Source organism: Meriones unguiculatus, chromosome 18 (assembly GCF_030254825.1).
Source record: "Meriones unguiculatus strain TT.TT164.6M chromosome 18, Bangor_MerUng_6.1, whole genome shotgun sequence".
Taxonomy (NCBI): Eukaryota; Metazoa; Chordata; class Mammalia; order Rodentia; family Muridae; genus Meriones; species Meriones unguiculatus.
Genome location: NC_083365.1, coordinates 22,410,033 through 22,423,541, shown reverse-complemented (window position 1 = coordinate 22,423,541; position 13,509 = coordinate 22,410,033). Strand labels below are relative to the sequence as shown.

The 13,509-nt window shown below is 57.6% G+C and overlaps 1 protein-coding gene across 1 annotated transcript; it reads left to right on the top strand.

The window, feature by feature from the left end:
* Window positions 1–91: 91 nt before the first annotated feature.
* Window positions 92–9,372, top strand: Dll4 (delta like canonical Notch ligand 4). Its single transcript, XM_021640555.2, has 11 exons — window positions 92–491; window positions 613–882; window positions 1,352–1,409; window positions 2,214–2,477; window positions 2,673–2,733; window positions 2,822–2,952; window positions 4,562–4,731; window positions 4,880–5,099; window positions 6,103–6,805; window positions 7,644–7,752; window positions 8,290–9,372. The coding sequence occupies exons 1-11, from the start codon at window positions 420–422 to the stop codon at window positions 8,293–8,295; spliced, it is 2,064 nt and encodes a 687-aa protein (XP_021496230.1). The 5' UTR covers window positions 92–419; the 3' UTR covers window positions 8,296–9,372.
* The last annotated feature ends 4,137 nt before the right edge of the window (window positions 9,373–13,509 follow it).

Below are 13,509 nucleotides of genomic sequence, written 5' to 3'. Positions count from 1 at the left end.
AGGCCCGGAGGGGAGGGGAGAGCGGCCGCGAGCCCGGCTGACTGACAGGCCGCCGAGACGAGCCCATATATATAAGAAAGGCTCCCGGGCCAGCAGGTTTCAGTAGCGGCGCTGCTCGCCGGCCGGGAAGCCGAGGCGGAGAGCCGCTCGGGCGCGGTGGGACCCCCGACGCCAGCCCGCTCCGGGCCCTGGGATTTGCCCGAGGACGCGTACTCCGAGCAGCCGCCGCCCAGCCGCCCTCACCTGGATTACCTACCGACGAGGCATCGGCCTGCCGGGAAGGCGACCGGAGGGAGAGGAAATCAGCTCTGCAGGAACCCCGGCCGGGCCGGAGGGCGACCCCACACACACACACCCCAGCAGGCGGATTCGGAGTCCCCAACCACCACCACCCCCGAGCGCAGAGGACACCCCGAGAGATGACGCCCGCGCCCCGGAGCGCCTGTCCCTGGGCGCTGCTGCTGCTGCTGCTGGCGGTCCTGTGGCCGCAGGTAACGAGCGTCCCGCGCCCTCTCCGCCCCCCTCCCGCGGCGCCCCGGGTTCGCGCCCTGGAGCCGGCTGAGCCTGACCTCGCCCTCCTCCCTGCTTCCCTCCGTCCCCCGTGCCACACAGCGCGCCGCGGGCTCCGGCATCTTTCAGCTGCGGCTGCAGGAGTTCAGCAACGAGCGAGGGGTGCTGGCCAACGGGCGACCCTGCGAGGCCGGCTGCCGGACCTTCTTCCTCGTCTGCCTCAAGCACTACCAGGCAACCTTCTCGGAGGGACCCTGCACCTTCGGCAACATCTCCACGCCGGTGCTGGGCACCAACTCCTTCGTCGTCAGGGACGAGAACAGCGGAGGCGGGCGCAACCCTCTCCAGCTGCCCTTCAATTTCACCTGGCCGGTAAGCCCAGCCTGCAGGCACCGGGGGATGGCCGAAGGCTATAGAGAAGGGACACGCCAGAGCCCCTTTCCCAGGCGCCCTGGGGACCCTCTCTCCCGCCGCCCCCGCCCCCACCCCGCCCTCTCGTGGGACCACCCGGGAGAGGGGCTTCACGCTAGCCCTTCTTCCAAGTTTCCTGCCCTTCCCTCCTCCCGGTTCTCGGGATGCCAGTGTCATGCTCGGTACCCCAGCGCCGCGCCTCCCTCCCATCCCGGGCTCTCGCTCACCCTCCTGCATCCCTCATCCCTCCCCTGCTCGCTCGCCGGCGCGCCGCGCCCCGCGGGACACCAGTTAGGCTGACCCGAGCTCGGTAACTGTATCCTGCAATTAGATTAATTAAACGGGCCGCTGCGAGGCAACCCCCCTCCCACCTCGCCCTGCTCATATCGCTATCTCTCTGTCTCCCCCCACCCCACCCCCCTTTTCCCAGGGTACCTTCTCACTCAGCATCCAAGCTTGGCACGCCCCGGGAAACAACCTGCGGCCAGGTGAGTCTCTGGCTCCTCGGCCACACGGGGGCGCCGTCGCGCAGCGCCGAAAGAGTTAAGCTGCTGGAGGCGGGGGAAACGCGGGCTTGGGGGTGGGGGCCGGGACGCTTAGCTTGGCCCGAGCTGCGCCCCGCGCTGGACGCTCCGATTCCGCTCGCTGCCTGGACTCAGAGCACAATTGCGTTTCCTGCGGGTTATTTTTGGCGTGGGAACGCGGGGAGCACGGCGGTGAGAAAGGCCGAGGCTGCCAGCGCCACTGACGGGCCCCTTCCTGTATTTTACACCTTTTGCGAATTCCGCTCCTTTGGAAAGGGAATAATGGCTTTGGGATGTTGTTCTGACACAGAGGAAGAGGATATTTCACCAGCACAACAATTCTCACTTTGAAAAGGAAAAAGAAAAACCATTACCTACCTCTAGAACAGAAATGACACCAAAGAACCCCTTGCTCCCCAGTCTCAGGCCAGAAAGCTTCCCTCCCTTTTGATTTTTTCCCCCCATTTTGACCTCTTTTCCTCTTTCCCCTCCGTATCTGCCTCCACAACCCTGGGATATCTTAACATCCGTCTATTGTAGCTTTTTTGAATGCTATCAAGCCCCCTGCACAGGCACACACCCAGGGAAGCCAAGTAGCAGGACCCTCTGGCCTGTGCTTGCTGGCTGGCAGGTGAGGTTAATCGGATAAGTAGTTAGAGACTTTAACTGGCCACCGTAGTCCCAGATAAGGAGACAGTGGGCCGCAGCAGTCTCTGGCTTTCTCAGTCAGGTTTCCCGTCTTTCTCTGACCCGACCTTCTCCCCGCAGAGACTTCATCAGGAAATGCACTTATCAGCCAAATCACCATCCAGGGCTCCCTTGCTGTGGGTCAGAACTGGAAAACAGATGAGCAAAACAACAACCTCACGAGGCTGCGCTACGCCTACCGCGTCATCTGCAGTGACAACTACTACGGGGAGAGCTGTTCCCGCCTGTGCAAGAAGCGCAACGACCACTTTGGGCACTACGTGTGCCAGCCAGATGGCAGCCTGTCCTGCCTGCCAGGCTGGACCGGGGAGTACTGTGACCAGCGTAAGCACCAGACCCCCACCGGGACGGGGGGCAGGGCATTTCCCCAGGAAAGGACTGGAGAGTTGTCTCCGCTTCCCCCAGAATGGGTCTGTGCTGCCCACCAGCTGGGCCCACCTGAGCATGGCGTAGCCTTGAACTCAGAGCCTCAGAGTCCATGGTACCCCAACCTCATCTGGCTCTGCTTTCTTTCCTTAGCAATATGTCTTTCTGGCTGTCATGAGCAGAATGGCTACTGCAGCAGGCCAGCAGAGTGCGAGTAAGTGGGGACAGGAAGCAGGAGTTGGGGGGGTCTCCCTTGTAAGCAGGCCTCCAGCCTTACGCTCAGCTTCCCTTTTGTCTCCCAGCTGCCGTCCAGGTTGGCAGGGCCCCCTGTGCGATGAGTGTATCCCCCACAATGGCTGTCGTCACGGCACCTGTAGCATCCCCTGGCAGTGCACCTGCAAGGAGGGCTGGGGAGGTCTGTTTTGTGACCAAGGTGAGTGAGGGAAGGAGAGACGGGGGTGGCAGGGCCCGATACTAGAGGCGGCGGCTGGAGCTTCTCTCTTGGCAATTGAGAACTGGCTCCCCTATTAGTGTTAAGGACAAGGCATGGGATTTGTATCTGGGCACGTGTGTGGTACTAGGGGCGGAACTCTGGGTGTCACACATACTAAGCAAGCACCGGACCTGTGTGTGAGCTCAATCTTGGTGCCTTTAAAGGCTCTCTACCAACTGAGCTGCAGCGGGATGGCGGGACACCCTTCTCCACACACTGGAGAGCCAGGGTGACTAAAGAGGCCAAGGGGTGACAGCTTGGCAGCCTGGAGGCTCCTGCTCATAAATTCTAGCGAGACCAAAGAGAAAGGGAGGCTGAGCTCTGTTCCTCTTTCTGCCCTGTAGTTAGCTATTAACCCTCTTGAGTGTTTGCTCACCTTCCAAGGCTGTTTGAGCAGCTCTCCCCTAAACAGCTGTCTGGTGGGGTGTGCCCACTGGCTGCCCTGGGCTGTGGCCAACCTGGGCCTCTGGGTAGAGAGAACATCTAACTGCCTTTTTAGTGTGGGCACAACCACCTGCCCTTCTGCAGCGGCACTTGCCAGGCAGCTGCCTGAGCTCACACAGTCTCTACCTGATATCCGAGGGGATGGCACAGCCTTGAGAGGGGAAATCTTTCCTTCTACATCCCAGGGGCCAGCTGCATCCTCCCATTTTCAGGGTCAAGCACTGTGCCTGCTGCCATGAAGAGACCACACAGGCCTAGAAAGGATGGGGAAGGGGGGTTGCCAAGCTGGAGAAAGGTTGCCTAGAAAGGTCCTGACCTGCTGCCAGCATAGGATTCAGTGCTTGTCTGCGCACTCGCTCTCTTGCTCTCTCTCCTCTTCTCTCTCTTCTCCTCTCTGTGTGGCACACAGAATTCCCCTCTTTTTTCTCCCCAACGCACGCGCGCACACGCACACACACACACACACACACACACACACACACACACCACACCTGGTTCCTTGCTCCTTCTTTCTCTGCCTTCCACTTTTGCTCCCAGGTGACACAGTCATATACTAGTTGTATGCAAACACAACCTCACTTGGTCCCTCTGTTTGCTTTGTCTGGCCCTCCCTCCTTGTTCTTCTCCAATAAGAAAACAAACAGCTATCATTCAAAATACACTTTTAACGCCTCCTGTAGAAAATGCCTAGTCCTGCCTGTGGAGGCTGTCATCTCCTTGCTCCTCTTCCCGCCTGCTGAAATTTTCCTCCTTCTAGTCCTTTCAGGCTTGCGCCTCCTCCATGCAGCCTCTCCGGGCTTCCTCATTAGCTAGGGGCCTTGACTTCGCCCCCTTCTCCTCTTCATCCCGCTCTGGCTGGAAGTGTTGACCGGCAGGACATTGACCGAACTGTGCTTTTGCTTTCAACTTTTCATTGAATTTGTACAGCTTATATTATAGTCTCGGGTGGCTTAACACTCAGGGTTCCACTGGCAGAGAAGACAGGGGTGCCTGGGCCTGGAGAACTTAGAATTCGAAGCTTCTTTGAGGCAAATACAGGGTTGAGCTTGCACGGAGCTGGGAGAGTTCCTGGTCCCGCTCAGCCGGTTGCTTCCTGTCTCCCCAGACCTCAATTACTGCACTCACCACTCCCCGTGCAAGAATGGAGCAACGTGCTCCAACAGCGGGCAGCGGAGCTACACCTGCACCTGCCGCCCCGGCTTCACTGGCGTGGACTGCGAGCTGGAGCTCAGCAAGTGTGGCAGCAACCCCTGTCGGAACGGCGGCAGCTGTAAGGTAGGTCCCAAGCCAGCCCGCGAAGCCAGAGGCCTAAGCAGGTAGCATCCACGGATAGACACTCTGGACAAGCGGGCGGGGGGCGAGGGGGGTGCGCCCCAGCCCCACTCCTCGGGGTCTAACTTTAGCCTCTATGCTCTCTCCCCAGGACCAGAAGGATGGCTATTACTGCCTGTGTCCCCCAGGCTACTATGGCCAGCACTGTGAACATAGTACCTTGACCTGTGCGGACTCGCCGTGCTTCAACGGCGGCTCCTGCCGGGAGCGCAACCAGGGGGCCAGTTACACCTGCGAATGTCCCCCCAGCTTCACTGGCTCCAACTGTGAGAAGAAAGTAGACAGGTGTACGAGCAACCCATGTGCCAATGGTAAGTGCTTTCTGCCACCTGACTGACCTGCTGAGCTGGCCCCCGAGAGACTCCAGAGGGGCAAGAGACCTGTCTGCTACGCTGGGCAGACTGACTGACGTGGGTTCCCCCTTGCTTTTGGGGGCGAAGAGCTTGCAGGGGGGGTTAGAGGAGCAGCAGGTCAGCAACAGCCTTAGGTGGGGGCTGTGTCCATCCTGCAGGATGTCCGTCCTTATTCCCGTGCCTGGGTCCTGGCCTGGTGAGGATAGCCTGCGACCCTCCTCAGGAAGCCATGACTTAGAAAGGAGGACGTTAAAGGCTTCACGTCCCTTGTCAAGGGAGGCCAGCGACGCTTAGAGCTCTGTACCTCGAGGCCTCATCTTTCCCCACACTCACCTAGAAAGAGTGTGCCTAAAGGAACCCGGAGTGGCCAGCGCTCTTTGAGACACAAAACACATTGGCAGTCTTCATGCATCTGGCCAACTGTCGATGAGGCAGGCGCTCAGGGGCTGTCCAGGGCATGGGAGTGGCACGTAATCTGCTCTCCCTCGACTTTCTTGAGCCACAGTTTAAAAATCCCTGAGCGGGAAGGTGAAACTGTCTTTGGTGTGCACCCACAAGAGCACTTCCTGTGGGCAGTCTGTACTGCTCTCCCTGATCCTCGTGAAAGGATCCAATTCTGCAGTTGAACGGGCGAGGAAACCAAGGCTCAGGGATCAGGTACAAGTCGTCAGATCCCCTGCTAGAGAGAGCAAGTCAAGCATACCCGCTGTACCCTAAAATTCTGCGAGATGCCCGTAACTAGGCTACAGTAGCCCTCGGAAGCATGGAGAAACCGGGGTCACCCGGGGTCACCCGCAAACCCCAGGGCTTGGGGGTCATTGCACCGTCCTCATTTTACAGTTTGCTCTGTCCGTGCAGGCTGAACGCACGGAGGCAGAAGGGTCTGAGCTCCTGGATGAAGCCCCATGCCCTTCACCTGGGAATCCAGGCTCTCGCTGACTTGGGTCCTGTGTCCTTACAGGGGGCCAGTGCCTGAACAGAGGTCCGATCCGAACCTGCCGCTGCCGACCCGGATTCACAGGCGCCCACTGCGAACTCCACATCAGCGACTGTGCCCGAAGCCCCTGTGCCCATGGGGGCACTTGTCACGATCTGGAGACGGGGCCCGTGTGCACCTGCCCCGAGGGCTTTTCTGGCAGGCGCTGTGAGGTGCGGACGAGCCACGGCGCCTGTGCCTCGGGACCCTGCTTCAACGGGGCCACCTGCTACAGCAGCCTCTCCCCGAACAACTTCGTCTGCAACTGTCCTTACGGCTTTGTGGGCAGCCGCTGCGAGTTCCCCGTGGGGCTGCCGCCCAGCTTCCCCTGGGTCGCCGTCTCCCTGGGTGTGGGGCTGGTGGTGCTGCTGGTGCTGCTGGGCATGGTGGCGGTGGCCGTGCGGCAGCTGCGGCTCCGGAGGCCCGATGACGGCAGCCGGGAGGCCATGAACAACCTGTCGGACTTCCAGAAGGACAACCTAATCCCCGCTGCCCAGCTCAAGAACACAAACCAGAAGAAGGAGCTGGAAGTGGACTGTGGCCTGGACAAGTCCAACTGTGGCAAACTGCAGAACCGCACGTTGGACTATAATCTGGCCCCAGGACTCCTGGGCCGGGGGACCGTGCTTGGGAACTATCCTCACAGTGACAAGAGCTTAGGGGAGAAGGTGCCACTTCGGTTACACAGGTAAGCCACACCTGGAAGCCCGTGGCTTGGCCATGGACCCTTGTGTAGTGTGGCTGGGTCTCCCAGGCTCAGTGGGAGACTGGCATCAGGCCCTGGCTGCTTTTAAGCAAGGAAGGTTGTGGTCCTGACAGCAAAATGCCCGGGTTGCATTTCCGTAGGAAGCCAGGCACGGTGGCACCTCCTTGCATCCCTAACTACTTAGGCTGAGACAGGAGAATGGCCAAGTTGCATGCCAACCTGGCCAACACAGCAGCAGGTCACGGCTCAAAAACAAATCTGGGCTATTGAAATGGCTCAGAGGGCAAAGGCACCTGCTGCCAAGACTGATGTCCTGAATTTGATCCCCAGGGCCCACAATTTAGAAGTTGTCCTCTGACTTCCACAATTTGTGTGCGTGCATGCGTGTACACACACACACACACACACACACACACACACAAACACACACACACGTAATCATTTTTAAGAATTTTTCTTAGGAGAGTCCCTCTCCCTCATTCAGCCCTCCATTCTTCACTCCCAAATACCAAGGGTTCACTAGTGTATCTCTCGTGACTTTCTATCTTTCCACCATGCAGCTTGTCTCTAGTGGCAATACTGGCTTTTACGAGGCCTGTGACTTTTCCGGTTTGCTCGGGTTCTGTAGCTCTCTTAGGGGCCTATTCTAACTGCCTGCCCCTGAAGGCCAGCACTGGGCACTCCCAGCCCACGTCTTCCCCCTAGACCCCTGCAGCGATGCCCTCTAACTGTCTGGGATCTAGATTAGCACCCAGCTGCACTTCCGGGCTCTCCCTCCCCCGCTTGCTCCCGCTTACCTGCCCGTCTTGTGTTCCTCCAGTGAGAAGCCAGAGTGTCGAATATCAGCGATATGCTCTCCCAGGGACTCCGTGTACCAGTCAGTGTGCTTGATATCAGAAGAGAGGAACGAGTGTGTCATTGCCACTGAGGTGAGTGCTGGGCTGGCTGCCCTTCCCTGTCAGCGTGCCTCCTCCTGCTCTGTGTGGATGGGGAAAAACATGTCCTGGTCACTGGCAAACTCCTTCCTGAAGGGGTGGGTCAGAGATCTCTGCCTGGGTGTTTAGTGTCTCTTGGGTCCCCTGCTGGCCTCATGGCCACAGTGGGTGTGATACAGGAGCCAGGTGGTACGCCTGACTGAGCAGCTGCGCCAATAAAAGGGACAGAGTCAAGGAGTCTAGAGGTAGAGCTAGGAAGGGCAGCCACGGTCCCTGGCTGCCTTTCAGGAACTGTTTCCCGGTGGCCTTTCGGTGAAGCTGCCTGTGTCTGCCTGCACCTGCCTGTTCCTTCCTACTGGCTTCCTCCACGATTCTCCCACACGAGTGCAAACTCCCAGACACTTAGGGCAAAAGACTGAGGGCACTGCCCCTCCCTCAGTGGCTTCGCCCAGAGAGGCCCAGGGCATCCCTGGAGACAGCGCCTGTCCCCACCCAGCATAACCGTTTTCTCGTTCTGCACGTGCTCCCCAGGTATAAGGCACGGAGCCTGCCCAGACACCCGCTTCAGCCCAGCAGCTGGGCCTTCCTTCTGCATTGTTTACATTGCATCCTGGATGGGACGTCTTTAGTATGCACAGTGCTGCTCGAAGGAGGAAGAGGAGGAGGACGAGGAGGAAGGGGGAATGGCATAAACTGGACAGACTGTGAACCTGCCGAGAGTCGAACCACCTCTGCCCAGCTTCGGGAGTCTGCCCAGCCTCGGATGGGCAGCCAGGGGAGCAGAGCTGAGGAACCCGAGGAGGACCATCATGGGAGCTGTTATCTGAGGTGCCACTTGGACTTGCTCTGCCAACCGTGGCCATCATGGGGCTCTTGACTGTTCTCCAGAGAGTGGCAGTGGCCCTAAGCGGTCTTGGAGCTGCTGCGACTCCCATGGGCATCTGTATTTCCAAAGTGCCTTTTGCCCAGACTCCATCATGACAGCTGGGCCCAAATGAGAAAAGAGAGAGGAGGCTTGCCAGGGACAGGCCTTGTGTAGGCAGGAAAGCCTCGGAGTTTGGCTTTTGGCGGGAGCTATCCTGCAGGTGAGGTGAGCACCGAGGGGAGAGATGCAGATCCTGCCTTCAACCACAGCATGTGAGGTACCACCAAGCCTACACCCTCTGGGCAAAGGTGGTCCTCTCACTGGTTCTGGTGCCTCTGGGCTTGTGTGAACAGATGGGCTTAGGGCCTGCCCCTTTTGGCAGCCAGGGGTACAGGCCTAACTGGGGAGCGCAGGACCCTTATGCTAAAATTCCAATAAGGGAGATGGGGTGCTGCTGTAGCCAGGCCCTTCCCTGCATCGTGCCCATTTCTGCGCCCATGAGCCTGGGCTCTACGAGTGCCCACTGCTGCCCCCAGACCACCTTTGAAGCCGATCTTCAGAAATCAATAATATGAGGTTTTTTTTTTTGTTGTTTTTGTTTTTTGGTGTTTTTTTTTTTTTGTAGTTTATTTTGGAGTCTAGTATTTTGATAATTTAAGAATCAGAAGCACTGGCCTTTCTACATTTTATAACATTATTTTGTATATAATGTGTATTTATAATATGGAACAGATGTGTATAGGAATTTATTACCTCTCGGGTCCTGTCTTTGTGATAGCAGAGTGGGAATCTTCTGCCTGCCTTCCTACCACAAATTTGAGGCCCCTTCTCTCCTTGCTGCTGAATGTCCTGCTGGGACCCCTAGGGCCTGTGCGTGCCTGGGTCTGGCATGTTGGGTGGAAGGCCTGATGTCTCAGGCCGTTCTCTAGGGAGCCTTGCCTCACCCGCCTCAACCCCAGCCTAGGCCAGCCTTCCATGCCTGCTGGCTTTGAGGCTGGGTGCCATGACCCCACTTTGTGTCCCCACCCTTCCGTGGGGACAAACTTTCCCCTGACTGGAATCTCTCTCCCTTTTCCCCAAGCCTAAGAAGGGAGTTATCAGTGCCTTGATTTTCTCCCATTGAGGAAGATTCTCTCATTACTTATTCACAAGGACTCTCATATTTGATAATGAGTTAAGTCCCCTCGGGGTACTTCCTCCTGCCATGAGGGCACTTTGGTTGCAGTGACACCTGCCATTATCCCAGAGCAGTGAGGAATGGATCTGGGATGGGGATGGATAGAAGAGTCGCCTTAGGTCCATGCCCTGGGGGATGGATGAGACTACAGACGTAGAGGAATCAGCCTTCCCTGAGTCTGTTGCCCAGGCCGGGACACTAACAAGGGGGTTTCCAGTCCACTCCATGCCCAGCTTCCTCTAAGGCACAGGATAGTCCCTGGGGCACAGCCTCTCTGCAGCCCCAAACACACCCCATGGTGAGTAAATGGTGAAAAAAAAAAACAACAAGAGCAAAGCCCACAAAAACAAAAACAAAACAAGCCAACCCAAGCGAGTGAAAAGCTGTGCGGTCGCTCCCAGCCTGTTCACAGTAAAGCAAAACAGCCCCAACAGATGCCTTTCCGCTCTCGGAGTCCAACGCAGGAGGCAAACTTGCCCCTACCCCCAACTCCAGCATGGCGAATAGGATCTGGGCACTTATTCAGTCCCAGGAGTGCGCACATGTTCCACGGCTTGGTCATCATTCCCTGTTGCTCTCCTGCACACACAGGGTATCAAACAGGAAAACATTCAGGGAACCGTTCCCACAGCCTGAGCCGCCAGCAGGGGGAAGAACAACAGGACCTCACTCTTCCTGCCCAAAGTGAAACAGGAAAGCGGCTCCTAGGCTCTAGGGGGGGCGGGGGAGACTGGGCTGGGACAGAAGGCGAGATGACGAGGCTCCCATGTGGGGCACAGGTAGGACACTTGCAGGCCTGCACGTCCACGCCACCAGCCTAGGCTACATTGCCAGATGCTCAAAGAGCCCTGGAGGGGTCCTGGCTGCCGGGCCATTTCCCACCTCTGATACCCTCGTCACGGAGCTGAGAGCTCCCAACACATCACCCTGGCTTTCTGGCGCAAGGGGGGATGGGTGGTAACGCTTGTGGGAGCTCCAACCTGCAGCTCATGCCAGACCCTCTCCCTAGCAACTCGGAAGCGCGCCTACTTCTCACTTGGAGTGCGAACAAATGATAATTCTTCTCTCCCAGGACTTCCGGAGGGTTTCCCCCCTCCCCAGGGGTAAGGTATTTAAGGCTCTCTTGATGGCTCGGGAGTCCAGAAGATTTGGCATCCAAACAAGATTAGACTGTAGCCGTAAAGAGCTCTCAGCAGCTCAGCCAATGCTCGGCTTTGTAGGGTTTCTCACAGAATTCGGAGTTCAGCAGTTCCTGGGCAGCTTGGACTTACTGTCTTGCCTCAAGAATTAGTCTGACCTCCTAGTGACCTTCGGCCCTGAGGACCAGCTGCTTTTCCAGAGCTAGTTGGCTGGTGACCACCTGGAAATCCGTGTGCTCCGAGCTGGGAGGGGCCTTGAAGAAGGCAGTGCCTTTATTGGCTTGTCCAGGCAGCGCCACGGTTGATCTAGTGTAGGGGCAGAGGAGGGTAGAACGGCTCCTTCCTGCTTCCACTCACGCTAGTCGAGGCCACTGGACTGAACCAACCAACCTGCGCCATGTTTCACCTCTGCCGAGGGCACCAGCAGAGCCCTCGTTTGGCTCGGTTCCCCCCTCCCCCCGTGTTATCTCCGGCACGGGTCCGCACCATCTGCGGGCCCAGCCCTCCGCCCCCGTGTGACCTGCTGCATTCCGGGAAGGAGATGGAAGTGATTCACTCAGGGAACTGTGACTGTCCCTTCCCAGGGAAGGATGCTTCAGGGAGACCCCAGTGGTCCTTCCCCCAGGGCCGCGCCCACCGCCCCACGCGTCCCAGGGTGGCCCGGCCGGCTTGGGCGGAGGAAGAGGCAGGTGCGTGCGCCCGTCGGGGCTCAGTCCTCCACCTGCCGCCAGCGCCGGGCGCCCGGGAGCCCTGCGGCTCCCCGCCCTCTGCTCTTTGTTACAGCCCGACTTCCTGTTTGTGGTCGCCGACCCCGGCTCACTTCCAGGGCCGGGAAGCCGCCGAAGGCCGCGAGTCTCTCGGAGACACTCCCACTGCGGCCCTCCCCCGGCCTCCTCCGACTCCCGGCCCTCTCCTCCCCCGGGAACCCGCGCGGGGCGGGAGCCGCGGGAAGCGGGAGCCTTGGGCGGGCGTCGCGGCGGGACGGCGGGGCGGCCGCCGGCCACTAGAGGGCGCCGAGCGCCTATCCAGGCTGCTGTCCTGCTGGAGGCTCAGGAGACCGCCCCCGGGGCAAAGCTGGGGACCTGTCCTGGCGTCCTAGATCAGCTTGCGTCTCTGTCCCACAGAGATCAGTCTCTGCCACTAAGCTCAGGGAGTACTGAGAGGAACCCAGCGCTATGTTTTCCTCCAAATACTGTCCTGGTGTTCGGAAAGCAAGGTTCCTTCACTCTGCCTAATTCCCACCAGCTTCCAGCCACCTCCTGTGGTCATTCTGACCTGAATGGGAGAAAGAAGGCCTAAAAGGGTTAGAGCTAGTGGCTAGTGGCTAAAACTAACTCCCAGCGCCTCCTCTTCTCGTTAGCAAGTGATCCAGGGACATCCATTTCTTGAACACTCTTTAAATCCCTGTATCATATGTAGGCCAGACACTGATGGTAAAGAAGTCTTACTTATCTGAAGAGACTAAACCAATCTGGAAAGGCTAACCATTCAGTTCTTGGTTGGTTGGTTAATTGACTGATCGATCGACTGAGACAGGACTTAGCTTAGACTGGCCTTGAATTCTGCAAGCAGCCAAAGATGACCTCGTCTTGGAGACAGGAGACAGGGGTGAATCCAGTTGAAGCCACTTGTCATAGGGAGATCCCGTTGCAAGCTGCTGTGACTCCAGGATTGTGTCCTACGAAGGACAAGAAATGATACCTGGGGACTCCAGAGCTGAACACCGGAACAAGTCGGCCGTAGTGGTGCACACCTTTGATACAGCGCCTGGACAAAGAGGGATTGAGCTCTAGGCCGCAGTGGTCTTCACAGCAAGCTCCAGGGCAGCCAGAACTACAGAGAGAGACTGTCTCAAGGAGCCCAAACAACAACGAGAGAGAGGGACAGAGAGACTCCTGAGGGGTTTCAAGAAAGGACGCTCGCTGCTCGGGTGAGGTGGGCTATGCGCTTTTAAATGGTGACAGAGCGAAGAAAATAATAGTAATGACCTATCTTCTGCTCGTGCCCAAGATGACGAATTTCTTTCCTGGCATTAGAGCTCCACCGAGAAATACTACAGTTACCGAACGGCTGTCAAGGGGAAGGTCTTTGGTCCGTGAAGCACCTGCAGGCAGAGCGGCTGTGATCCATGCTGCAACCGTGACGCCGTCAGTGATGGCTAGTGTCAGAGGCTTCCCTGGGCCCTAACTACCTAACGTACCCAGTGTTTCCTATCTCAGTCCCTTCTTGGAACAGGTGACTCGAAATTACTTTGAGAGGGGGTAGGTGAAAGATCCATCTCAGCTTGTAGGATGTAATACAGATCCCAAACCAGAATACACAAAGCACATCTTAAGATGGAACAAACTAATACAAACCAAAGTCATTAATATCGTGTATGCTGGAAAGGACCAGATCTAGTGTGTTCTTTCTTTAGGACCTAACCTTGCCAAGAACCTTGAGCCATGTTATTATCCATTAAAAAAAAAAAAAAATCAATGTCATCTTTGGTTTTTGATAGACGTTTGTCTCTTCCCCCAGTCCACCTTGTTTACTCAGGAGGCACAGGTCTCATTAATAAGACGACAAAT

What these genes read in the sequence shown, in the direction of transcription:
- Dll4 (XM_021640555.2), top strand. Translation starts at nt 420, where the DNA reads ATGACGCCCGCGCCCCGGAGCGCCTGTCCCTGGGCGCTGCTGCTGCTG. An exon ending in AGCAGGCCAGCAGAGTGCGA is followed by an intron (nt 2,734 to 2,821) that starts GTAAGTGGGGAC and finishes TTTGTCTCCCAG; the next exon opens with CTGCCGTCCAGGTTGGCAGG. An exon ending in GTGCCACTTCGGTTACACAG is followed by an intron (nt 6,806 to 7,643) that starts GTAAGCCACACC and finishes GTGTTCCTCCAG; the next exon opens with TGAGAAGCCAGAGTGTCGAA.